Genomic DNA, 27330 nt, shown 5'->3' with positions numbered 1-27330 from the left:
GGAATGGAGATGATATCTTCCTGGACAGTGGTTTTGTTGTAGAATAGATATGAGAGATCAACGGGGTTATGCCGATCAGTAGACTGAGTCTAAAAAGGTTTACGTGACTGTGTTTTGTCGAGGGTTATAGATATAATTTTCTGTCCCAAAATCTTTGATGTAACTATAATTGGGATAGTGGATTTCTGTTTGTCATACCCATGGATGTAACCATTTTGAGGTGAACCATGTAAATCTTTGTATGTTCTTGTTATATGTGCGTCATGCTTTATTTCTCATACTTTATTTAGAAAATATTAATCCATCAGGTTTAGAGCTTCCATGTACAACAAGTGGTATTAAAGCCACACGATTCAATACAAGGCTAGTGTTTGTGCATTCAGTTGAAGAAAATCACATGGCAAAATAAGAGAGCGTTTTATTTGAGGTGGGGAAATATAATGGCAAATACTATTTTTCAGCAAGAACGATAAAGGAATTTATTTGGCAAAAGAAGAAGAATCCATAAAGCTACCCAATGGATGTTGATGAACATGTGATTTTGATATCAAAGTGGAGATTGTTGGTTATGGTAATTATTCAAAATCACCCACAGAAGAAAATCTCATATTATAGGGGATTGAGATTGATATTGATAAGTTTCCTAAAGAAAATAGAAATCCAAAAAGATTAGGACTTTGAAATATATCTCTTAGTTCTTGAGATATATGTAACAAATCTTATATATATGAGATGAAAGTGCAGATAATTTGTGTATCCTATTTGGGTCACCATATGGGAATGATGGTTTCCTCTAGAGAAAGAAGGGAGTAGGGCCTATTGTGCACAAGATGCAAGATTTTCTCTTAGCGAGAAGAGAGTTTCTTATGGAGAGAAATATTATAATGATGCCCATTTGTAGACTCTGAAGATTAAAAGATTTGTTTCTTGTAGAGAAGCGGTTCCCATCGAGATTTTGGATGGTTTTCTCTTTTAATGAAAGAAAATCTTGTTTGCTCTCAAGGTTCTCTTCCTAGACAGTGGTCTAGTTATGGAATAGAGATGAGAGATCAACAGTGGTGCCATTTAGAGAGCAGGTTTGAAATGGTTTACTCGACTTGAGCTTTATGTCGAGGTTCGAGAGGTAACTCTATGTTTCAAAATCTTTGATATAATTTTTCTTGGTATAATGGATTTCTGTTTACTAGGCCCGTGGATATAACCCTTTTGAGGTGAACAAGGTAAATCTTTGTGTTTTTGTTGTATGTGTTACATGATTTATTTGTCATACTTTATTTGTCAAATATTAACCCATCGGGTTTAGAGCTTCTGCACACAACATGAACTGGGTGAACGCCATACATGGCTAGCCCACTTAAGTCTACTGTCGTCTTATCACCTATTGGTGTCACACCTAATCTTTCCCAAATGGATTCATTACGGATTCTATCCCTTCTTGTCTTGTCATTCATCTATATCAACATCTTCATCTCTGCTACACTCATTTTATTGGTATATTGTTTTTGTCCGCCAAACATTCTGCCTCATAAAGTAAAGCTAGTCTCATAGCTGTCCTATAGAATATACCTTTCAACTTTATTAGTACGGGGTGATCACATACATTCTAATCGCACATCTCCACTTCGCCCACCTAGCTCTAGGTTTATGTGCGACGTCTTCTTCAATCACTCAATTTTCCTGGATTATCGACCCAAGATATAATAGTGGACAAAGATTTAAAGACAAAGTAGTCGATATCAAGAGAGTAGTTGATAGGCTTTTATTAATTAAACTGGAGTTAGGTGATGAGATAATTAATACAATTAGTGCTTATGTGTCACAAGTAGGTGTAGATGATAAAATTAACAGAAAATTCTAGGATGACATGGATAGACTAGTCCAAGGAATATCAAATAGAGTGAGATGGGCTGGTCATGTGCAACGTAGATTTAATACAAAACCGATTAAGAGTGGTAAATTGATTCAAGTGGAAGGCTCTAAAAAGGTAATGGGTAGGTCCTCAAGGACTTTGGATGGAAGTAGTCAGAAGAGATATAGTGACTTATGGCAAGACTGAGAGCATGAACCTTGATAGAGCATAATGGCACAATATGATTCATGTAGCCGATTCTAAACAATTAGGATAAAAGTCGAATGATAATAATCATGATGTTAGATATTATATATTGAAAACTAAAACCAAGATCCATTTAAAAAATGGTTTATAAGAGGGGGGGACATTCTACCTATGACTATGCGGAAGCATAGACACCGTGTCTTTTTAATATTATACAATAGAAATTTTATTTTTAATATTACAATGGAAATTACCATGAACTTTCTTATGTTCTAAAATAATAATCAAATTCATTCTTTATAATTTAGTAATCCCTTTTGGGTCTTATTCTCTGATTCGGTTGAAAAACTAGGCAAAGGCATAGTTTTCTTAACCTATGTCACATCTCCCATGTGTAAAATAACTTATCCAGGTGATGAAGATGATGCAAGCATCCTTTAATATCTATCTTTTTTAGTTTATTTGATAGGTAAATTTTGCTTAATTAAAGAGAGATTAACGCGTTAATATCTTATAAGTCAACAAAACACCCTTCCTAGCTCTTCACTATATCACGACAAGTCCTCTATTTTGTACTTTATGATTACATTGGCAAATCCAAAGAAGATATGAGCAATAATCTATGTTTTCTTTCGTCATTCCTCTTGGCAAAATAATTTTTAAAGGTGAATGGTCTGATAGTGTTGCAGTGCTATCAAAACAAGTAAAGCCGCACCGCATAATTTATTATAATTCATAAAACTTTTGCATCAATCATCTTGTCTTGAACATTATGATTGTAAAAAAAAATAAGATTTGAAGCTCTAAAAATAGTTTATATTATAATAAATTATCTAGATCGTCTATTTCACCTTAAAAATAAATGTCGAGAGATCCACAAGATCTGTACTATTTTTTGAATTTCAAATTTCATTGTTGGTGTTGAAAATTGATTTTAGAACCATCATGAAAATTTATGTTATAAAAAAGAATTAAGGAGTGAGGGTTTAATTTGTTTTCACGCCTCATAAAAACCTCATGCAATTTTTAATGGGTGGCTTTACGATAAGCCCTTATATAGAGGACAGACAAGTACAAAGCTAAAGCTGTACTCCAAAACACCGACGAAAAAATGCATCACCACAACTGGAAACTACTCTTATGACTTCAAAACTAGGGCCGGCAACAAGTCGGGCTTGGACCAGGCCACTTCTGTCTCAAGCCTTGCTTTAGTCCCCATAGGACCACCTAGGGCTGGCTCGGCCTTGGCCCTATCAACCCGGGTTGAGCCAGGTCGTGCCAAATCGAATAAAAGAAAATCAAAGGAAAAAAGGGCTGGTCGGGCCAAATCGGGCTGGCACTGTCATGGACTTGGCCCAAGCCCGGCCAAGCTTTCAAGCTTTGATTGTGCGGCCCTTGAGCCACACTTTGTTGCCCATGCATTACATTTTGTGACCCATGAACTATGTTGTTAGGTTGGATGGCCTGGCAGACAAGGCCACTTGGCGCATTGCCACCCCTATTAAAAATATTTTTCTATCACTAATTATGAAACTTGAAGCTCCAATAATGCGTGTGTTTGACAAATTTGTAAATGGTGTAGTTTCTATAAGGTTACAATCTTATGCAATCCAAGGAAGGTGTACTTCTAAATTTTATCATAGCATATAATTTTGGTGTAAAAAATTCTTAAGATTATCTCAAATTATATTTTTCTTTCTAATTATAAAATTTTAAACTCTAAAAATGATTAAAATCGAGTAGATCTATATAGATATGGAAACTTGAAAATGGACACTCTTGATAATGTGTTGCAAGATGCATTATTTCTAAGACTCAATATATATATATATATATTCATACATCTCGATGTTGAGAGGATCAATTAGAGAGTTTTCCAACATTAATAATATTTTTTAATGAATTTTTGAGGTGCATCTTTTAATTCTACATTGTAAGGTTGCAACCTTATATACACTTTTTTTTCATTTGTAAATGTTTAAAAATAAATATTTCAGATAATCTATTATAAAAATTATTTTTGAAGACTCAAGATTGTCAAGATTGAGATGATCACCTTCATAGTTCCAACACCAAGTTTTAGGCGAGATACGGGTATGGCTTGCAAAACACCGCGGCCGTAATCTTAACCGTTTCCAGTTTGGAATGAGTTAGCTAAACGGGAATATTCATGTCCTGGCCGGCCAAGCAATTGAAAACACCGTTGAAGTTTTCTTTTTATTTCAAACCATTCCAAAACCTTGGCCCCATTAACTCCATTGGAAAGGACCTGCCCTCTTCAACCTTAAGCTCCATTAATATCTAAACCTATCTATCTACCCCTTCTTTTCCTCTCTCTCTCTCTCTCTCAGTGGCATCTCTCACACACACACAGTAGAAGCATCTCTCTCTCTGTACACACTCTCTCCCTCACACACACACAGAGAAGCATCTCTCTTTCTAGCAGTGGCTATGGCTCGAGCTCCCCCACCTCCATTCTACCTTCCTTACCTTCCACCAACCATAACTATTAACACATCAAGGCCAAGCTATTCTTATCAGAATTACTCCCCCCAAAAGAGCGGCTCAGACCAAACAGCCGGAATAGCAGCAGCCATCTCTATTTGTAAGCTCTATCTTTCTCTCTCTCAGATTGCACTGACTTTTTCGTTTTATAAGCTTTTAGAGAATTTTCATGGGGCCTTGGCCCTAGTATTCTTGGGCCCCTTGAGCCTCAGCTACCGGTGTAGGTTTCTATTCTCGGTCTAGGTTTCCATTGGAACGATGAGGGATCATGAAGGGAGAGAGAGAGTGACCACTGGTCCCCTCTTCCACTTTCTCTGTATCACCATCAAACACTTCATGAAATGGTGATGACCCTCCGTGTCAATTGATTAAGTATATAGTATGCTAGACTATACATTTCTCCTGGTTTACAACTTAGCATCTCTCGGTGGTGTTCATCCTTGAGCACCACTCGGAGATGCAAGGAAGATCATCACCATCCATTGAAGTACCGAACCGCATGGACATGCATCTCGCTCTTCCACATCGTCTGCTTAACCATCCATCAAGAGACTGAGCCTACGGATTATGGTATTTCCGTAGTCCCATTCTCACATTTTTTTTCTCCTACCCAGCCATTCGAAGGGATCCTCATTACCTGACATTCTATAATTTATTTTCCTAATCCATTGGATCATGACATGCTTTCCTAGCATATGAAGTGATCACCACTCACAATTTTGCATCTCCAGTGGTGTTCTTCCTCAAACTTGGATGCGTCTTCTACTGTTGCTGCCGTAGAAGATGTTCAGACGGTAACAATGCAATTTCGGACTCGCAGTTCAAGCCCGGCAAGATCGACAAGTTCCTCGGAGACATGGAGAAGCTCAAGCCGATAAGATTCTCCCCCCAACAACTTAGCTCTTGCACTGGAAACTACAGTCACTTGCTCGGAGCAGGCGGTTTCGGCACAGTCTATAAAGGTACGTTCCCTAATGGTGTTAATGTAGCAGTAAAAGTCCTCAGGGGAACATCGGTCCAATGCATCGAGGCCCAATTCATGGCAGAAGTGAGCACCATAGGAAGAACCCACCATGTCAACTTGGTCCGGCTCATCGGCTTTTGCTTCGATATATGCATGAGCGCGCTGGTCTATGAGTACATGGAAAAGGGCTCCTTGGATGGGTTTCTGTTCGGAAACAAAGAAAAGCTTGGGTTTGAGAAACTCCGCGAGATTGCAGTGGGAACGGCGAAGGCCATAGCATACTTGCATGAAGAATGCCAGCAAATGATAATTCACTATGATATAAAGCCCGGCAACATATTGCTCGACCGCAACTTCTCACCAAAAGTTGCTGATTTCGGGCTTGCAAAGCTCTGCAATAGAGATGCCACCCATGTTACCATGACAGGCGGGCGGGGGACTCCAGGCTATGCAGCGCCGGAACTATGGATGCCGTTTCCCATAACCCAAAAGTGCGACGTTTACAGTTACGGGATGTTACTATTCGAGATTGTGGGGAGGAGAAGGAATTTGCAGGCAAGTCTTTCAGAGAGCCAACATTGGTTCCCCAGATGGGTCTGGGAAAAGTTTGAGAAAGGTGAATTGGAAGAGATGATGATCAAATGTGTGATTGAGGAAGAAAACAGGGGAAAGACAGAGAGAATGATTATGGTTGCTCTTTGGTGTGTTCAGTATAGACCAGAGCTTAGGCCTTGTATGAGCAGTGTTGTGAGGATGCTAGAAGAAGGGGTTGAGATCATTTCACCACCAAATCCATTTGCACATTTGGTTGCTGGTTTGCCTGCTGTGGATATGCAACAATTCAGATATACAACTGAAGAAACATACACAGAGTCATATACTGGTGCCACCACAGCTCCAATGACCACCCCCACAATGAGGAGGTTTGAAATTTCCATTGCTTCGACATGAAATCATTAGGATTTCGGCTATGTATTGGGAATGCAACATTTCTAGCTAATTTGCAGTAATCTAATTGTGGCAGCACATAAATCTTCCATGGATCCAAGATTAATTGCATCTCTGCTTGCAACGTAGTATACAGCTCTCTTTCACTCAAAATGTATGAGTTGCTTCTCTGTGGAACTTGTACATAAGGTTCCAAATAATTTTCTTAGGATTACCTGTAGTTGAAAAAACAGAAATCATGGTCATAAAGGGCAATCAATTTATTTATGAGTTGCTTTTCAATGGAAAGTGTACACAATTTATTTTCCCAAAAATAAGGGAAATTGTACATAAGATCATAGTGTTAACCAAAGATCAAAAAACAGAAATCATGGTTATAAAGGGTGGGGACTCCACTGAATTACCCAAAAAAAAAAAAAAAAAAGGGTGGGGACTATTATGTAACATTTTAGAATATTAGTAATATGCATGTGCGTCGCACGTGGTATTAGATACTAATTAATTGAAATATACTCAACCTTGTAAAAACATTTTCAACGACGCATAATCAGTGAATAGGTATGTGTGTTTGTGTGCATGAGAGAGAGATATTTAATTCATTTGCACAGATAGACAAAATATAAATTGAGTATCCAAATTCACATAAAAAGTTACTATTTAATTGAATTAGATATTTAGTTACCGAAGCATGTTGCCATATTGTAATTTTGAACAAGTCTAGCAAATGCTGCAGAACCAAATTTAAAAGCAAGTAAAATTTATTACTGGACGGCTTCTTTGCAAAAACACATTCTTTGTTCCCCACTGTCTCAATTGTGTCTTTCACATTTTCTCTCTTATTTTCTTGAAATAGGGTTAAGAATATATTAATACCGAGGTGATACAACTTAATAGGCCTAACAATAAGGCAGGGCCTGGCCCAAGCCAAGCCAGGGGCTAGACCTGAGGATGGCCAGGTGGTCTAGGCCAGGCCCATCACTGTGGATTGCTTTATGCTCTACTAGAAAGAACCAAAAACTTTAAAAGTAAGTTAGATGAGATTTGGACTTAAGTTATAATTGAAGCCCCTATCCATTATTAGATGGCATATAAAATATATGATTGATATAATTTCTTTAATTAGATGTTTCATCATACAGATTGTCTACAAAGAGACCATTTATATTTTGTACATATATGTCACAATCATTCTTATCTCTTAAATTTCAGAATGAGTTGCTATAAGAGAGTCATTGAATAGACACAAAGTTAAAAGAATAAATTTTTTTGACTTTGTGACTCATCCCAAGCTATCCAATTTGACATCTAATGAACGAGAATGATTGTGACCTTTATGTACAAAAGATAAATTGTTTATTTGTAGACAATCCCTTTACAATAACGTTCTGACCTACATAAAACTTAACCTCTCTTTCTTAAGCGACATAAAACTTGACCTATCTTTTCTAAGCCACAAACCTAGCTCTCTCTCTCTCTTTCCCAATTCACAAAGCGGTGGTTGGTGCGGCTATGGGGTCTGGGTTTCAGGCCCGCCCATTGGCCACAATTAGGAGTCTAGGTTTCTTTATCTTGGGTCAGACCGTCAGGGCCGACCTGCTAGCCAAAGTTAATAGTTTTACAATATATATATATATATATATATATATATATATATATATATATATATATAAAAAATTGCGTTAGAGAAGATGTATTCACATACCTTTGGAATGTAATTAGATCGAAATCTCCTCCTGAGCAGCACATTTGAAAGAGCATTTAAACATTTAGATCTAACTGTCCAAAAAAACGAATGTCCTCTGTGCAACCTAAAGACGTCATTTTTTTAGGTGAACATAGAGAGCATATTAATATTGTATGGAGGTTGGTTAATTGGTCGAGTAGTTCTATAAAAGGGGCAACGGTCGTGATGGTAGCATCCCCACACCCACTTAACACATCGTAGTATCCATTTTATTGTTGGCACCCTCAATTAACATTTTCAAAATATAACTCCTCAATCTATTGAAAAAACGGATAGGGGCATGTCTTTTCCCATTGGTGTTGATTACATGGTCCAGCCAAATTGGTCCAATCACTAGCCATATGAGTTAGACTGGATTATAGAAAAAATGAACAAAGAATAGATATCGTAATTCAAAAAACATAACATGTTGACCCCAAATAATTGGGAAAAAACTATTATAGAAAAAATGAACAAAGAATAGATATAGTAATTTAAAAAACATAACATGCTTACCCCAAATAATTGGGAAAAAACTATGATGATGATGATGATGATTATAAATTTAAAAACATAAAATATATTAAAACTTTTTGCCCCTCTTCATTTAGATGGTCGAATCAGATAAAAACCCAGCTAGACAGACTGTCAAACATTGATTTTGATTTATTTTTTACCCGAATCAAGTTTTTACTTTAAACTAGACCATTCAAGGCACGAATCGACATTCCAACCAATTGAACTACCGATTCAGCCGGTCTTGGTAACTATGGTCGAACTGGATATGCCCACCCTCTCTCTCTCTAGCATGGGCATTTTATCTCCTTACAATCATACGTTTATAGTCTTGTCCCACATTTTATATACAATTACATTCAATGAATCAAAAGGTTGGAGGATTATGAATATGCTGACCGGGTGAAGAATCCTAAGTACGAAAACAAGGTGAAGAATCCAAAATGTGAAAACAAGGTAAACGTTACACCTTATGTCTTTCAACCTAGTGCCTATTTTATCTCTCTCATGTCCCAACCTATTGCCAATCTTTTTCTCTCTCTCTATAACTCCCAATCTATTGTCCCTCTCTCTCTCTCTCTATGCCATCATCCATTATCCTTCTGATGGATTCCAATGGCAGTGGCAGTGATGGCTCCTCTGGTAATTTCGGATGGATTGAGGGAGTGGTGAGCTCTTTCATATCCCTCAAATTTCAATTCTTCTTGCTTTTATTTTTATGGGTGTGGGAGAGTGAGAGATTTAAGCAAAAACGCTGTTTAGATATTTTCGGAGTGAATTTCGAAAGAAGCCATTAATGGACTTTACAAATGCCCAAATACAACAGCTTTTTCGTTTTTAGGGCGGGTTGGAAAACGTTAGATTTTCGAACACGGGTAAAATTGGACTACTAAGAGAACAGAAAAAGTAAGTTTTCAACGTAATATGGCCTCAAATGAAGACCATGGGGTAGTACCATATATTTGTATGATCCATATGTAAATTTCTTTAATTTCAAATTTTTTTACTATTAAAATTATTTCTGACACTTCCTTAGATTTTATATTATAATGATCTTTCCTCCTATGAAACTTGGCTTGGGCCTCAGACTCAGCCCATGCCGAAGCCGAGTTACTGGCCTTGAGTAGTATACATTCCTAAAAATGCTACAAATTAGAAGAAAAAAAATGTATAAAAAGAAAATGTAAAAAGCAGGTTAGACAGTAAAGAGCACCAAAGGTTTAAAAATTGTAAAAACTTATAAAAAAAGTCACCCATAACCACAAATAATTTAGAAAATTCCAAGAGAGGGGAAAAGTATAAAACATAGAGCAAATGATCAAAAAAAAAAAAAGTGCATAAATCAATGGTCACAATAGTCTAGGAAAATATTTATACATTGATTTACTAAAGAAATATAATTTTATAAATTTTTTATTTTTAAAATTTACCGATTTTGTACACTACTTTTCAGCTCGGGAAGATGCTAAGTACGGAGTTACTCAGCCAAGCCTGAGGCGAGTCCCTAAACACTCTTGTTTTCCCTATGTCTTTCTTGCTTATCTTAGGATTTTTAATAGGTTTTTTCACCTATGCACTCCTCTCTTTTAGTTCAATTTGACTGATACCTTGGATTTAATTTCGCCAGAGTTTCATTTTATGTTCCTTCATCTTTCAGCGATATTCGTAGTGCTTTTAATGATTCACTGTTGCACTTACCGGCTCAAAAACAAGAAAGACACTGATAATGTGCGTGACTGCAACATGGAGAAGCTCAAGCCGATGAGGTTCTCCTCAGAACAGCTCATCACCGCGAAAAAGAACTTCGGCCACATGCTTGGTGCAGGTGGTTGCGGTGCAGTCTATAGGGCATATTCCCAAGCGGTGCTAAAGTAGCAGTAAAGGTTCTGAAGGGAAGCTCCAACCAACAAATCGAAGTGCAGTTCATGGCAGATTTGGGCACTATAGGAAGAATCCACCATGTCAATTTGGTGAGGCTTATCGGCTTTTGATTCGAAAATAGCATGAGGGCTCTCGAGTACGAGTTCATGGAGAAGGGGTCACTAGATGGGTTATTGTTCAGAAACACCGAAAGGATCTCGTTTGATATGCTTCACGAGATCGCACTGGGGACAGCGAAGGGTATAGGGTACCTCCACGAAGAATCCCAGCAAAGGATGGTCCACTATGACATAAAACCAAGAAATATATTGCTCGATGAAAACTTGTCCCCCAAAGTCGCAGATTTTGGTTTGGCGAAGCTTTGCAATATGGATGTAACCGATGTCACCATGACAACGGGGAGGGGAGGGGAAGGGGGACCCCGGACTACGCGGCACCCGAGCGATGGATGCCATTCCCTGTTACTCATAAGTGTGATGTCTACAGTTATGGGATGTTACTGTTTGAGATTGTGGGGAGGAGAAGAAATCTGGAATTGAATCTTGAGAGCCAAGAGAAGTTCCTCAAATGGGTCCAGGAAAAGTTTGAGGAAAAGGAGATAGATGAGATTGTGAAGATTTGTGAATGGGTCCAGGAAAAGTTTGAGAAAAAGGATATAGATGAGATTGTGAAGATTTGTGAGATTTGAGGAAGATAATGGAGAGAAAGTAGAGAGAATGGTTAAGGTTGCTCTTAGGTGTGTTCAGCATAGGCCTGAAATGAGGCCTTCTATGAGCAGTGTAGTGAAAATGCTAGGAGGCGGGGTTCAAATCAAGCCACCACCAAATCCATTTGCACATTAATGGTCGCGGAATGCATGCTGTAGATTTTCTACAACTTAGAAACACAACTGAAGAATCATACAAAGGCTCATATGTTGGTAATCTTAAAGAAAGTGTGCATTCTATATATATCTTTAATTATGGAAAGTGTATATTATAGTTAGTATGTATGGGAAGGATGAGTGCAGTATGCTATATTTGATGGTAAGTCTGTGTATATTATAGGTGTATGTGATTTGTTTCTATTTTTGTTATTTATATCTATGTATATAAGACAAGCTTGTATATTCATTTTTATCAATGGATTCTAAGTCTCTTCAGAGATATTTGGGACTCTACACAGGTAACACACCCCCAATGGCCACCCCCACAATGAAGGGGCTTGAAATTGTGATTGCTTCTTGATGTGCTCTTTGCTAGGGGATTAATTCTTAACTGGTTTTGTATAATGTCCAATTTTCAGATTTTATTGAACCAGACCTACCCAAAAATAAAACAAGCCCTTGGTCTTTCTTTCTATTAGAACTTCTTGTTTTTGCTACATCCACAGGTTTGATTCTTTGTGAGATACATTGGCGTCTTCTTTTTCAACTTAAATTCATTGGGTTAACCAGGGGCATTGTTTTCTATCAAAAAACCAGGAGCATCGTGAAATACATATGCCATCTTTTTTTCTTGAAGATAAATAAAGATACCATATTTTTCCCTATCATGACATAAGAAAGGATTTCATCAAAAAATTTATCAGCCTTTTAAACGAAGGACACGGGTACTAGGTAGGGTTTTTAATGGGTCGGGTCAAACTATATCCAATTGGACCCTAAATTTATTGGTGGGTCAGGTTCGTGTACAGATAAAAGGAAAAAGAAATTTTGTTTAAATATTTAGAATTTCTTAATGGTATTATATACCTACATATATACAAATAGGGAAAAAGACTTTGAAGATGATATATATATATATATATATATATAAAGTCTTCCCAATTTTATTGTGCGGTCACGATTGTTCAGTAGTGTTTTATTTTTTTCAATTTTTTTTACAAATCGGAATGGCGTGAAATTTGGGAAGTATGTACATCTTATTGAGGCGCATCTAATAAAAATATAAAAAATATTATCCGAAAAAAAAAATTGATCAAAATAACCCCAAAACTTTTCAAGGGTATTTTGATCAATTGTTTTCATGTTAAATATTTTTTTTATGGTTTTCGAAGATTCCCCTATTTTTTATGAATATATGTTCTAAATTTCAAGTCATTCCAATTTGTATAAAAAAGATGAAAAATGAAATACTACTGACAATTGTAACCGCGCGATAAACTTTGGACGGTGATAGAGGTAGGCGAAATCACTGTTCATTTTCACCTATAGGCATTGTGTAGCGTTTTCTATATATATATATATATATATATATATATATATATATATATATAGAGAGAGAGAAAAAAAAGAGAAAAAAAAAAAGACAAATCCTCCTCTCTAAAGTTATAACCCCTAATAACACCCTAGTTCAATAAAGATCACATGGTTCCACCCAAGTTAAAACTGAAAAAAAGCTTAACCCCTCCATACCTTCCATGATATAATTGCCGAATTTACCCTTCTTCTTTCTTTTTTTAATGACCCTGTTATCTTAATCCTGAGAAAATTGTCATTCTCTTTCTATGTATCTCAACTGTGGACCTCTTCCTCCTCTCTCTTGCAACCACCTTCTCTAAGCACTTATAGGCTCAGTAGAAAACATGTAAAATGAGGATCCAAATTTGCATAAAAATTTAATGGCTATTAAATACAACCACGAAAAAATATTTTTAAGTATTATTTGTTGATATATATCTATAAAGGAATAAAATAAATAAATTTATCAATATTTAATTGAATTGAATATTTTATTACCAAAGTCATGTTGCCATATAGTAATTTGAACAAGTTCTTGTAAAGGCTAAAAGCAAGTAAAATTTATTCGTGGAGGGCTTCATTGCAAAAACATATTCTTTGTTCCCCAAAATCTCGATGTGCCTTTCACATTTTGGTTCTTTTTTTCTTGAAATAGGTTTAAGAATATATTAATATTAAACACCAATGTGAGATAATTTAATAGGCCTATAGCAATGGGGCAAGTCCTTGGCCAAGCCAAGCCAGGGGCTAGACCTGAGGATGGCCGGGTGGGCTAGGCCAGGCCCATTATTGTGGATTTCTTTATGCTATATTACAAAGCACATAAAACTTTAAAAATAAGTTAGATGAGATTTGGACTTAAACTTATAATTGAAGCTCTTGTTCATTAGTAGCATGGCATATAATATATATGATTGATATAATGCCTTTACATATATATTTTGTAATAAGGATCACCTACAAAGATATTATTTATCTTTTGTACATCGAAGTCACAATCATTCTTATTTTTTAAATTTCAAAATGAGTGGCTGTAAGAGTATCATTGAATAGATACAAAAGGTTATAAAAAAAAATTTTGAACTTCATTACTCACCCCTAACCATCCAATTTGACATCTGATGAGAGGGAACAATTGTGACCTCAATATACAAAAGATAAATTGTCTATTCCATGCAATCTCTTTACAAGATCGTTCTCACCCACAAAAAACCTAACCTCTCTTTCCTAACCCGCAAACTTCTCTCTTTCTCTTTCCCAATCCACAAAGTTGTGGCTAGTCCGGCCATGGGGCCTGGGTTTTGGGCCCTAACTTGCTTGTCAAAATTAGGAGTCTAAGTCTCTTTATCTTGGGTGTCAGACCATCAGGGCCGACCTTTTTTCTTTTTTCTTTTTTCTTTTAGGTAAATCAGTGAGGGAGAAGGCCCTCTACCCATTTTTCATTAATAAAAGATAGAAAAAAATTACATCCCACTATTGTGCAACCCTACAATAGGGTAGTTGCGTAAAGGGAGGTTAAGCAAATCTGGAGGCTACACAATCATCTTTCACCAACACCGCATGATCTTTAGTTTTTAGGTTGAGAAATCTAAACCGTCAAATTTGAAACCCTACAATAGGGCCAACCTACTAGCCAAAGTTAATAGTTTTACTTTAAATATATATGGAAAAAATTGCCTCAGAGCATTTTGCAATATTCGTATTTTTTTTAATAGCACATTATAGCGATGCATATGCAAATATTGTATTTTATAATCTGATTTTTACTTAACAAGAAACAAAGGTGGTTGTTTAATGCATTTTTCATAAAAATGATTGTTGTCTTCTTCAATGTTTAATCTCTTGTCGCGTGATTTGAATGCTTCATACAAAATTTGAGAAGATGTATTTGTTAGTGTATATATATTATCGTGTATATCAATACACATCATTATGAAAACCTATGTTATTGGTATCTATTAAGAAGTGTTATTAACTGTATATTTATAACATTTTTAATTATTATTGAATAGGTATCAGAGCCGTTCTTTGCGATCGTGTTTGGCCCTCTGTGATCAATCTTGTTCAGGCCTTTCTGCAATCTTGTTCGGGCCTTTTCGTTTCTCTGATATGTGATACGGTATCTTTCTCTCTCGGGGGATTTGTATTGATGTCCTATTCACAATAAAGAGTGGATTAGGATCTGAGATCTGACATCCATGTTTTTTCTCTCTTTCTCTCTCTCTCTCTCTCTCTGACCTCTTCTCCCTCTACCGATCTCTCGATTTGTGCATCAGGTTTGTGCCTCTACGATTTGTGCATCAGGTTTTCCCACCATTCTTCTGTGGCTTTCTCTATATTTGTTTCCTCCGCAAATTTGTTTTATCTCTGCATACTAGTTTTCTTTGATGGTCCACTTTGGTTATTTTGAAGTTGCAACTTTGGTGATTAATATTGTTTCTTGTTCGACCCAATAAAACAAATAAAAAAAAAAAAGTTTAAATCTTTTAGGGTTGTGTCGAGGACCATACTTTCTTCTCGCTTTCTCTAAGATCTATCTTATTTTAGTTCCCTTCCACTGGAAAAATTCGAGTCTTTCTAATTTGTACCCATTAAACTCAATGGCACCAACTACACTTTTTGGGCCTCATTTATGCAAAATGTCATTCATGAAAAATGTCATTCATGGAAAAGACCTCATCGGATTCATAGATGAGACCCAACGGAAACCTGATAAGCCAGGAAAAATAAAAGAATGGGGTATAAATAATGCTCGAATTATAGCATGGTTAATGGGATCCTCTAAAAGTAATATCGGGATCAATCTCATCACTTTCAAAACTGCTCGAAAAGCATGAAAATTTCTTGAGGAGATCTATAATCAGACTAACTGGGCATGAAAGTACCAGTTAGTGTAGGAACTTTGCTCCCTCAGATAAGGAGAGCAGTCAATTCAAGATTTGCAGTCAATTCAAGATTTTTACTCTTCCATGATGAAGACACATTGAGATCCTCTAGCATTATGGAACCTGCGATTGAAGATGGTCCTAGTGCAGAAATAATTGCCAAATGTCGAGAGGAATATCAAGTTATTAAATTTTTAATGGCACTCCGTCCAGAGTTTGAGAGTGTTAGAAATGGCCTGATCCATAGAAGTACTCTCCCCACTCTGAATCAAACTCTTTCTGAGCTTATTGCAGAAGAAACAAAAAATAAGTCTCTTAATTTAATATTTAAAGGAGACAGTGTTTGCGGCAACCCAACCTCAAAGATCAAATGTGCCTAAACAAAATCAACACAATTCATATTATGTCCCTCTCAAGACTATGACATCTCTCAGATGTAAATTGTAAAGAATTGGGACACTTCAAGTACAACTGTCCAAAGAAGAAGAAACTCATATTCGCTATTGTTGCTAATCCACGTCCACCATTGATCAAGTACCCACCAATTCAAACTGGATCCCCCAGTCCTACTCTTGCTTCACCAACTGTGACATTTACACTGGAACAAGTGCAGTCTATGCTTTCTCAGTCACACCTCGCCTGTGAGCCCACTACCTCTTCTTCAAGTAAGTCTGTTTCTACTTCTTGGCTGCTCAACTCAGGAGCTTCTAATTATATGACCTTCAATGAGTCAATTCTAGTTGATTGTAAGTATTTTTCTGATACTATCTATACTGCTGATGGAGCCACTATGAAAGTGTCAAAAGTGGATTCTATATCTCTCACCTCTGACCCATCTAATAAATTAGGTGTTTCTAATGTTTATTATGTTCCTTCCCTTGCCATGAATTTATTGTATGTTGGCTAGATTACCCATTCTAATTGTAATGTTGTTTTTCTCCATCTTCTTGCTATGTACAGGATCGACAGTCAGGGAAATTGATTGGGACTGGGCGTAAAGTTGGTAATTTATACTGCCTGGACTATCTGCATTTGCCAACCTCTTCTGTCTGTGTTGTTGCTTCTGTTAATGACACATTGCTATGGCATCAACGTCTTGGTCATATATCTAGTTCTCGTTTACAGTTTTTATTTTCCTGCAATGTGATTGGTATTGTTAAAAATAAAATTTTTACTGATGTCCAACATTGTGCAACTTGCAAATTCGCTAAATCTCATGCTTTACATTTTTCTCGTAGTACTTCTGTTTCACCTTTCATGTTCGATCTTGTTCATACTGATGTGTGGGGTCCTGCACCTATTCCTTCTAAAGGAGGGTCACGTTATTTCGTAAACTTTATTGATGATCATACTCGTTATACACGGGTTTTCTTTATGCATAATCACACTGAATTTTTTAAAATCTTCACTCAGTTTTATTCGTATGTAGAAACTCAATTTTCCACTAAAATCAAAGCTCTATGCTCAGATTCTAGCGGAGAATATATCAATGGGTTGCTTCACCAGAAAACATGTCCTTATACACCAGAACAAAATGGTGTTGTTGAGCGTAAAAATTGTCATATATTGGAAACCACCAGATCTCTTCTTTTTTCTACATCTGTCTCAAAAGACTTTTGGACAGAAGCTGTGCGTATAACAATTTTTCTCATCAACATCATGTCATCCTTCTTTATATCTGGTGCCACACTTTTCCAAAAATTGTTTAAATAATCACTCGATTATTCCCTCCTACATGTATTTGGTTGCACTTGCTTTGTATTGTTACATCCATCTCCAAGAGATAAGTTATCTCCCAAGACGGTCAAATGTTGTTTTATCAGTTACCTTGATCATCAAAAAGGATATAGATGTTATGATCCTGTGACTAAAACACTTTGGGTATCTCGACATGTGGTGTTTTTTTAACACATTCCATTCTTTGAAAATACCATAAATACTCTGTCACCCTCTCACCTTTCCTTTTTAGATCCCTTCTTTGATTCTGTCTCTCATTCCTTTGGTCATTCCACCAATGATCCTCTTTCTAAAATCCAGGAAAGAACTTCACCAACTCATGCTGACAGTCCTAATTAGAACCCTGCACCTGCTGATTAGACAAAGCACCCGTGTCTCTGTTCCACCTGCCTGACTTGCAAACTATGACACCTTCTTACCTCAGCACCAAGCATTCATTGCCTTGTTTATTCTTTTTCTGACCCTCAAACTTACTAATAAGCTACAAGTCAACATGTGTGACAACAAGAAATGGCTAATGAGTTAAATACTCTCGAGCGTATGCATGCTTGGGACCTTGAAACTTTCCTAAAAGGAAAATCTGCTATCGGTTGTCGATGGGTATATAAAATTAAAACTAACGCCGATGACAGTTTAGAATGATACAAAGCCCACCTCGGGGCAAAAGGCTACAATCAGCGATATGGTGTTGCCTTTGCAGAAACCTTTGCTCCTGTAGCTCATATGACTACAGTTCGTATACTAATCTCAGTAGCCTCTATTCAACAATGACCTCTCTATCAATTAGATGTCAAAAATGCTTTTCTCAATGGTGATTTGATACGAAAATATATATGAAGTTACCTCCTGGTGTTGTGGATTATAAACTCCGCATTCGTAAACTTCAATGGGCCTGTTATGGACTCAAACAAGCACCTCGTGTTTGGTTTGAGAAGTTTCGTAATGCAGTTATTTCAGTTGGATTTCGACAAAGTCATCATGACCCAGCACTCTTTGTTTCTGAAACTTTTGCAGGACAAGTTCTCTTGTTACTATACATGGATGATATGATTATCTCTGGTAATGATATGGGCACAATTCATAAAATCAAACAGAAGCGCAGTAGAACATTTGAAATGAAAGATTTGGGTTTCTTGTAGTATTTCCTTGGACTCGGAGTTGCCTATTCTTCTCGTGGCTAACTGTTGTCACAACTAAAATATGCTTCAGAGATCGTTTCTCAAGCTTGACTCCAGAATGATTCAAAGAAAGTTGATACCCCTCTTGAGGTCAATGACAAAATTTGGGCTACTGATGGGGAAACTTGTCCTGACCCGACCTTTTATAGGCAACTGGTTGGGAAACTGATATATCTAACAATTTCACCTCTCGATATTGCTTATGTAGTACATGTGGTTAGTCAGTTTTTGAGTGCCTCGCGTTCTGCCCATCTCGCTGCCGTTTTGCGCATCATTCATTATATTAGGGATTCTTGTCACCAAACCTTATTCTTCTCATCTTATATGTCACTTGAGCTCTGGGCCTATACAGACTATGATTTTGCAAGAAATCCAAGTGATCGAAAGTCTATCACAGAATTCTGTATTTTTCTCGATGATTCTTTTATCTCTTGGAAAAGCAAGAAACAAAAACGAATTACTCAACCAACTACGGAAACTGAATACTGAGCTAGGGCCCAAACTACCACCGAGATTGTTTGACTACGTTGGCTGCTTGAAGACATGGGTGTCACTATCTCAACTCTTACTCCATTTTATTATGACAACAAGAGTGCCATCTACATCTCTAAATATCTAGAGTTCCATGAACGCACGAAACATATTGAAGTCGATTGCCACTATGTTCGACAATAATATCTCGCAGGCACAATTTCCTTACCATATGTACCCACCACAACTCAACTCGCCAACTTCTTTACTAAGTCTCATCCCCCACACCCTTTCTCAAAATTTGTTTCTAAACTATCAATGATTCCTTTCAAATCATCTTGAGTTTACGGGGGAGTGTTAGTGTATACATATTATCGTGTATATCTATACACACCATTATGAAAACGTACGTGTATAGGTGTCTAGTTAGTAATTATCAGTAATGGTTGGTATCTATCCATAACTGTTATTGGTATGTATCCAGAAATGTTATTAGTCGTATATTATCGGTATGTATCCAAAAATGTTATTAGTCGTATATTTATATGGGTCTTGTACATTCTTAATTATTATTGAATACAGAGAAAGATCTTCTCTCACAATATTCACACTTGTGATCATCCCTTGAAATCGATGATATTGGATCTTAGTAAGAGAAAACTTTGTAATTAAGAAATCATTAAAAGAAATATTATTCAAGTAGCTGCTCAGTATCTCCTTATCAAGAATATTTATCATAGAGAATGTGTTTAGATCTAAAACTCTTTCTAAGAAGCTCATTTGCATGAGTTTCTAAACACTTAGATCGGACTTATCAAAAAATGGATGCGCTCTATGCAACCTAAAGACATCAAATTTTTCAGGTGCACATAGAATGCATATTAATATTTTATGGAGGTTGGTCAATAGGTCAAGTAGTTCCTAAAAATACCCCTAAATAGGCTTTTTATTGAAGGGAGTGTATAACTGCAGGTTTATATAATCCTTGAGGCAAAATACAAACGCATAATATGGTTAAAGCTGTATAGCTTTGGGAATGGTATAAAGGATAGGAGGTCGGAATAGGTGCCACAACATAACTTTTTGAGTTCTAGTGCTACCTATAAGTACAAAACTCTTTCTCCCAAGCAAAACAAAAATGCACATGGTTTTTTTATCAAAAGGCAATACACCTTATTGTAAGTATATTGCTTAACATCAAAGTAGATTTAAATAAACTTTTCTTGCCAACAAACGTTGGAAATGAGCAGTTCCTATCACATAGTCAGCTTGATAGGGTAAGAGAGATTCATCTCCACCGTCCAATGTTGGTGCATGTTGTATGTGATACAATAACACTTTACTACATGTAGCGTACTAATGGAACCAGGTCCCAACCCTGTCTCCCCTCTCTCTTTTATGTAGTATGCTCGTCAAGCTCAGACTCGTTAGCGAATCAATGAGGGATTTGGTCCAATCAAATTTGTTCAACCACTAGCCAAACAGGTTAGACCGGATTATAGAAAAAAAAATAAAGACATAAGAATAGATATAATAATTTAAAAATATAAAATGTCAACCCCAAATAGTTAAAAAAAAACTATGATGATGATGATGAATGAATTTAAAAATGCAAAATATATTAAAAATGTGCCCCTCTTCATTTAGATGGTGGAACCAGTTAAAAAAAACCAGCTCGACAGAAATATATTAAAAATGTGGCCCTCTTCATTTAGATGGTGGAGCCAGTTAAAAAACCAGCTCGACAGACCAGCCCAAATCAATCAAAATTTGGATTTGACATGTTTTCGACTTCAATTTGACTTTTATTTTGAACCACACTGTCCAAGACACTAGCCGACATTCCAACCAGTCAACTCAGTTCAGTCCGATCTTGATAAGTATGGTAGAAGTGGATGTCCCCTCTCTCTCTAGTATGGCATTTTATCTTCCAACAATGGATACGTATATAGCCTTCTCCCACATTTTATTTACAATTAGATACAATAAGTAAAAGGTTGGAGGATTAAGAATATGCTGGCCGGCTGACGAATCCAAAACAAGAAAACGAGTTCACCTAATGAGCTTTATACCTTATATCTTTCAACTAGTGCCTATTTTCTTCTCTGTATCTCTCTCAATCTATTCTACATCTATCTGTATCTCGCTCTACATCACTCCCAGTCTATTCTCTGTCTCTATGGCAACACCCGCCATCATCTCTTCGACCAATACCAGTGATAATTCTGGATCGGGTCCGGGATTGCTTATAGCCTTGTCGAGTAAGCTCTTTTCTATCCCTCAAATTTCAATTCCTTTTGCTTTTTATTTATGATAGTGGGAGAGCGAGAGATTTATGCAAATACGCTGAGTTGTTTTCGGAGTTAATTATCGAAAGAAGCCATTAATGGACTTTACAAAAGCCCAAATACATTTGTTTAGGGGTTCGAAAAATTAGACTTTTGATAAGATTGCACTAGAGAATAAAAACAGTAGATTTTCAGTAAATTTCTTTTTTAGTTTGCCGAGTTTGTACACTGCTTGTCAGCTCGGACAAGGTACTCAGCTGAGCCTGAGTCAACTCGGGCGAGTCCCTAAATACTCTTGTGTTCCCTATGTGTTTCTCGCTTATCTTAGGATTTTTATTAGGTTCTTCTTTCACCTAATGTACTCATCTCTTTTAGTTTAACTTCACTGGTACCTCGGATTTAATTTCTGACAGATTTATATTTTATGTTCCTTCATCTTTCAGCGTTCTTCGGCGTCCTTGTAGTGTTTTCCTGCATTCGCTGCTTCATAAACAAGAAAAACATTGATAATCTGGCTGACCAGCTCAACAAAATTGATGACTTTCTTTCCAACTTGGAGAAGCTCAAGCCGATGAGGTTCTCCTCAGAACAGCTCATCATCGCCACAGAAGACTTCGCCCACATGCTCGGTGCAGGTGGTTGCGGTACAGTCTATAAGGGCTCATTCCCGAACAGTGCTACAGTAGCAGTAAAGGTTCTGAGGGGAAGCTCCGACCAACAAATCGAAGCGCAATTCATGGCAGAGGTGAGCACTATAGGAAGAATCCACCATTTCAATTTGGTGAGGCTCATCGGCTTTTGCTTCGAAAATAGCATGCAGGCTCTCGTTTACGAGTTCATGGAGAACGGCTCACTCGATGGGTTCCTGTTCAGAAACAAGGAAAGGATCCCATTTGATAAGCTTCACGAGATCGCACTGGGGACAGCGAAGGGCATAGCGTACCTCCACGAAGAGTGCCAGCAAAGGATAATCCACTATGACATAAAACCTGGCAATATATTGCTTGATCAAAACTTGTCCCCCAAAGTCGCAGATTTCGGTTTGGCGAAGCTTTGCAATAGGGACGCAACCCATGTCACCATGACAGGGGGGAGGGGAAGGGGGACCCCGGGTTACGCGGCGCCGGAGCTATGGATGCCATTCCCTGTTACTTATAAGTGTGATGTCTACAGTTATGGGATGTTACTATTTGAGATTGTGGGGAGGAGAAGAAATCTGGAATTCAATCTTCCCGAGAGTCAAGAGTGGTTCCCCAAATGGGTCCAGGAAAAGTTTAAGAAAAAAGAGATAGATGAGATTGCAAAGATTTGTGAGATTGAGGAAGATAATGGAGAAAGAGCAGAGAGAATGGTTAAGGTTGCTCTTTGGTGTGTTCAGCAGAAGCCTGAAATGAGGCCTTGTATGAGCAGTGTAGTGAAAATGCTAGGAGGAGGGGTTGAAATCATTTCACCACCAAATCCATTTGCACATATGATAGATGGAATGCATACAGTAGATTTTCTACCATTTAGAAACACAAATGAAGAATCATGTAAAGCCTCATGCAGTGGTAATGTTAAAGAAAGTGTATATTCTATATATCCTTAATTATTATATGAGAAAGGTAGATGCAGTAACGTGTATTTTTATGGTAAGTCTGGGCATGTTCTAGGTGTCCACGATTTATTTTATTTTTTTATGTGTATTTGTTTATATAAAACAAACTTGTATAATCATATTTATCAATGGATATTGAATCTCTTAAGAGAAACTTAAACCTCTTTACATAGCATTAGAGTCAGATTCATCTTTGTTGTCTTCAGTATTGTGTGATCGAGACTTATACTCTGTTATTACTCAATCTTGTCCCTATTCAACTCCTAAACTTGCTGTGAAACCGTATGAATGTGAAATCTCTGAAACGTGACTGTATGTCCGCTACTGTTCTATGTTCTCTTATTTTGTCTATCGTTTCTGAGGCTACTGAATCAGTCTTGGTTCTATATGCTTCGAGCTTCGATTTTCTGTTGAGGAAGGCCGGTCTCAAAACTTATCCGTTGTTGAGTGTTGATCATTTTGTGTTGTCTACCTTTTTCTTCCATCCGGCTCTAATGCCCCTCCTTTCATCTTGCAACAAGTAAAAAAATAAAACACCAAGGAGGTTGAAGATTCTAGGGACCTTTTCATCTTGAACAAGTAAAAACTTAAAATACCAAGGAGGTTGAGGATTCTAGGGACCTTGCTTGCTACTTCCTTCTATCTTTTGAGTTATGTAGCCACTACTGAGAGAATCCATTTGCCCCTGCAACCCAGATTTCCCTCGGCCCTCGTCTAGATTTTCAGCTTCTCAGATCCCAAAGCCCCCTCAACCACTTGTCCAGCCACAGTTCTCCCCTAGCCACTATGATCTAAAGCCTTTGAAATTGACCCTCTGAAACCCAATATGAAAAATCAGCCAAAGAATAAATAAATAAATCTTGTTCTGTCCTTCTAAACATCCTTTTTTCCTTTGAAAATTCAGCCATTTGCCTTATCTCAACCAGATTTGTTAGTAAATCCTTCTGGAAAATTGTCTCGAAAAAAAAACTAAAAAAATACCACAAAAACCATTAGATCTTAAATAATGACCTTTCTGCCCTCTAAAAAACGCCTCTCTAAAAATGGCCCCTGAAAAATCGAAATATCTGACATCCAACCTTCCCTCTGAAATCAACTAGCCTTTGAGTAACAACATTTGAAAAAGCCCGCCAAAATCTGATATAAAACCGCCATATGATGAATCTTCCACTTTTGTTTTTGCTTTTCTGCCCCATTTTTCGATGGTTTTTCTATAGCGTGATAAGTTGTTGCTTAGGTCTTTGACCAGATTAAGAAAGGTGTTTTGGATAAGAGAGAGAGAGAGGAGAGACTTGTCTCTTAATAAGGTTGGCACCGGGACAGTCCTGGGCAAGGCCGCACTTGGCCCTGGCCAAGCCCCACAGGGCTCACCCAGGCCTGGCCTTGGCGTTGATAGGGACGTGCCAGCCAAAAACAAATGAAGAAATATAAAAGAAAAAAGGAGGGTTGCGTTGGGCTGAACCAGGCCGGCATTAGCCCTAACATAACCCTCAAGGCACAATTTGTGGCCCAAACCCCACTTTATTAAGGCTAGGCAGCCCAATCCATCGCAAGCCCTAAACCTTTTGTAAACTCAACTCAGTCGTTTGTCAAAGACTTGACCAAGTTAAAATCGTTAACAATAAAACTTTCAGTACCGACGACACTCAACCACTTCCCAAAGTTTCTGCTCCAGAGTCAAGAATCTGCGAGTCCCAATAACCTGGGCGAGTCCAAATCTGATTACTGAGTTTTGATCGTTGTTTGCTATGAAAGGCACTTTTATACTGCTCACTACTTTCTTCTTTCTTTCTAATTTATACATGATGCCTTGATCCATTGTTAAAAGGTCCAAACGCAGTATCCATTATTTTAAAACCCAACGTTCTGGATCAGAATTCACCAATTCAAATCACTAAGTTTTTTAGTGTTGCATTTGTAGTGACTGGGTGATCCAAAACCCAATTCCGCATTTCAAAATATTGGTATTATCTTTGCTATTCGATAGAACCAAATAACATAATAAAGAAAACATCATGTATTTTTTTTGGGTGAATAAGCATCAAGTATTCCTACACATTGTTGTTGTATCATGCTTCTTTTATTTTTCTTTTGAGAAATTATCTTATAGCACAATCTCTTACCCATATTTGTAGGACCTCCAAAAGATCACCATTAAAGTTGGTATGGATCTCTATAAAAGTCAAGTCCCACACCTATATGATAATTTTTGTAAAGATCTGTACTAACTTTAAAGGTGATCTTTTGGAATCCTACACACATGATTGGAAAAAAGTCCTATAAAATCATTACTCTTTTCTTTTTTATGTTTTTTTCATTTGGGTCCTAACCCATTGAACAATTATAAAAAAAAAACAGCAGCCCCAAATATCAAGATAGACAAAATAGGTGACCAAAATGATGCAAAGACGCGTTAATCTTTTTGTCAATGACCAAATCTCCCTTTCAGTCGTTGATTGTGATATTCTAAGCCATAAATATGTCACATCGCTATTGTATAGACTTATCGGGGTCGTTTAAATATGTGCAATATTAATGAGGTTGAACTTTAGGCTTTAAAAATATGGGTTTTTTTAAGATTGGGTCTCTAGCACACCAAACCAGTCTCGTGAAAGCTGATACGTTAATGCGCATCCATTTTTTTATTATTATGAAAGGAGAATCGGCCAATATCACAAAATAGTGTAAAATCTTTAAATTCCAATACCCTGGATCTAAAGCGCCAATAATGGATGAAAGTTTGTTGAGATGTTTTTTATTGTATTTACTTTGTGTTTCTTTCATTGTGTGCATACTTGCAATTTTTATCATCTCAATGAAATCTAATTAACATTCAAAATATGAGAAACGGCCACGTCACTTAAACGAAACAAACAATGGCAATCGATAAAAATTATGCAATCACGAGTTAATATCTTAATACTTTGTTAATTATCGGATTGGTCTTCTGGTCTATTATCCTAATAAAAAAGCAAGAGGATTATATAGTCCCGAGGGAGCATATTGTGTGTTCACTACCTCAAGTAAAGCCCTTTTTTGAAATATTATTAAAACTCAAATTTTAGAATGTAACCTCTTCAACCTAGTGGCCAATCTAGAAATTCATGTTTTACAATCCCCGAAAAAGTTAAAATTTTATAATTAAAGCTATTTAATATCTAGATCATCATCATTATCATAGTTTTTTCCAATTAATGGGTTAGCATGACGATAAATATAAGTGTTTAGAATCTCAAAATCCAATTATTATTTTTTATTATTAGTTTTTTTTTTCGATGGAAAGATATAGTATGCTCTAGAGGGTAATGGTACCAATCAGTGTTTTAAAAAACCGCGAGTCGAACCAGACTCGCCCGGTTCAACTCGAAAACACGCGTGCCCGTGCCGGTTCCAACGAAAAATGGGGAACCGCCCGGGTTCTAAAGTGGGACCGCCGGTTCTATCCGGTTCAGCCCGATTCACACACGTAACGTATGACACGCACGTACGAGCGTGCCCCACGCACACTTACACGTGCACACGTGTGTCCAAGTGCACGTGCGAGCGTGCCCCACGCACACTCACACATGCACACGTGTGTCAAAGGGCACGTGCGAGCGTGCCCCACACACACTCACACGTGCACTCGTGTGTCCAAAAGCACGTGCGAACGTGCCCCCCGTACACTCACGTGTGCACACGCGTGGCAAGCGCACGTGCAAGCGTGCCCCACGCACACTCATGCGTACACACGTGTATCCAAACACACGTGTGAGCTTGCCCTAATATTTTTACACACATTTTATAGTTCATATTGCATATGTATTTATATACCAAAGTTGAATACCCATCTTTCAATGTGGGATAATTCCTAAACATCATTAAATGAAAACGAAATGTAAATATAGTCTATTAATCAGCAATTTATAATTAGATGTAATTAGATGGCTTGATGGTTATGACTTTGATTTTTTTACTTGAAGTCCCAAGGTCGAATCCCCGAATCCCCTTAGGCATCCCCTTGGGCATGTGTTGGATTCGAATCCCCTTGGGCAGTTGCATTTTTTGTTATGTATATAGTGGTTGGTATAAATATAAATATTTTTGTTGTATTCGAATCCCCTTGGGCATGTGTTGCATTTTTGTTGTATATATGGTGGTTGGTATAAATATAAATATTTTTATTGTGTATATAGTGGTTGGTATAAATATAAATAGTTTTGTAAATAATATAAAAGATATAAAAAAAATGAAAAATAAAAAAATTAATTTTTTATATAACAGTTAATTTTTGTTATATATAGTGGTATAATTATTTTTGTAAATAATATGCAAAGTATAAAAAAAATAAAAATAAAAATAAAAAGTTTATTCTATTTGA

At 37.0% G+C, this 27330-nt stretch overlaps 2 protein-coding genes across 2 annotated transcripts; both read left to right on the top strand.

Annotated features, from left to right (window-relative positions):
* The first annotated feature begins 4405 nt into the window (after positions 1 to 4405).
* LOC148779630 (rust resistance kinase Lr10-like) lies at positions 4406 to 6755 on the top strand. Its single transcript, XM_088852964.1, has 2 exons — positions 4406 to 4661; positions 5293 to 6755. The coding sequence occupies exons 1-2, from the start codon at positions 4508 to 4510 to the stop codon at positions 6474 to 6476; spliced, it is 1338 nt and encodes a 445-aa protein (XP_088709090.1). The 5' UTR covers positions 4406 to 4507; the 3' UTR covers positions 6477 to 6755.
* A 2474-nt stretch (positions 6756 to 9229) lies between these two features.
* Positions 9230 to 23025, top strand: LOC18435550 (uncharacterized). The gene is given in 10 exon segments (XM_020667974.2): positions 9230 to 9380; positions 10370 to 10555; positions 10558 to 10997; positions 11000 to 11270; positions 14827 to 14933; positions 15729 to 15948; positions 16134 to 16558; positions 16660 to 17028; positions 21082 to 21346; positions 21817 to 23025. Coding segments are annotated over 9 exon segments (3408 nt in total). The 5' UTR covers positions 9230 to 9380; positions 10370 to 10389; the 3' UTR covers positions 22962 to 23025.
* Positions 23026 to 27330: the final 4305 nt, after the last annotated feature.

Source organism: Amborella trichopoda, chromosome 12 (assembly GCF_054954075.1).
Source record: "Amborella trichopoda isolate Santa Cruz 75 chromosome 12, AtrichopodaSantaCruz75HAP2 v2.0, whole genome shotgun sequence".
Taxonomy (NCBI): Eukaryota; Viridiplantae; Streptophyta; class Magnoliopsida; order Amborellales; family Amborellaceae; genus Amborella; species Amborella trichopoda.
Note: the sequence above shows the minus strand (reverse complement) of the source record. Positions and strands in the feature narration are given on the sequence as shown.

Excerpts from the sequence above, each read along its gene's own strand:
- LOC148779630 (XM_088852964.1), top strand. The coding sequence starts at position 4,508 with ATGGCTCGAGCTCCCCCACCTCCATTCTACCTTCCTTACCTTCCACCA. Across the intron at positions 4,662-5,292 it reads AGCAGCAGCCATCTCTATTT|TGGTGTTCTTCCTCAAACTT; the intron begins GTAAGCTCTATC and ends TTGCATCTCCAG.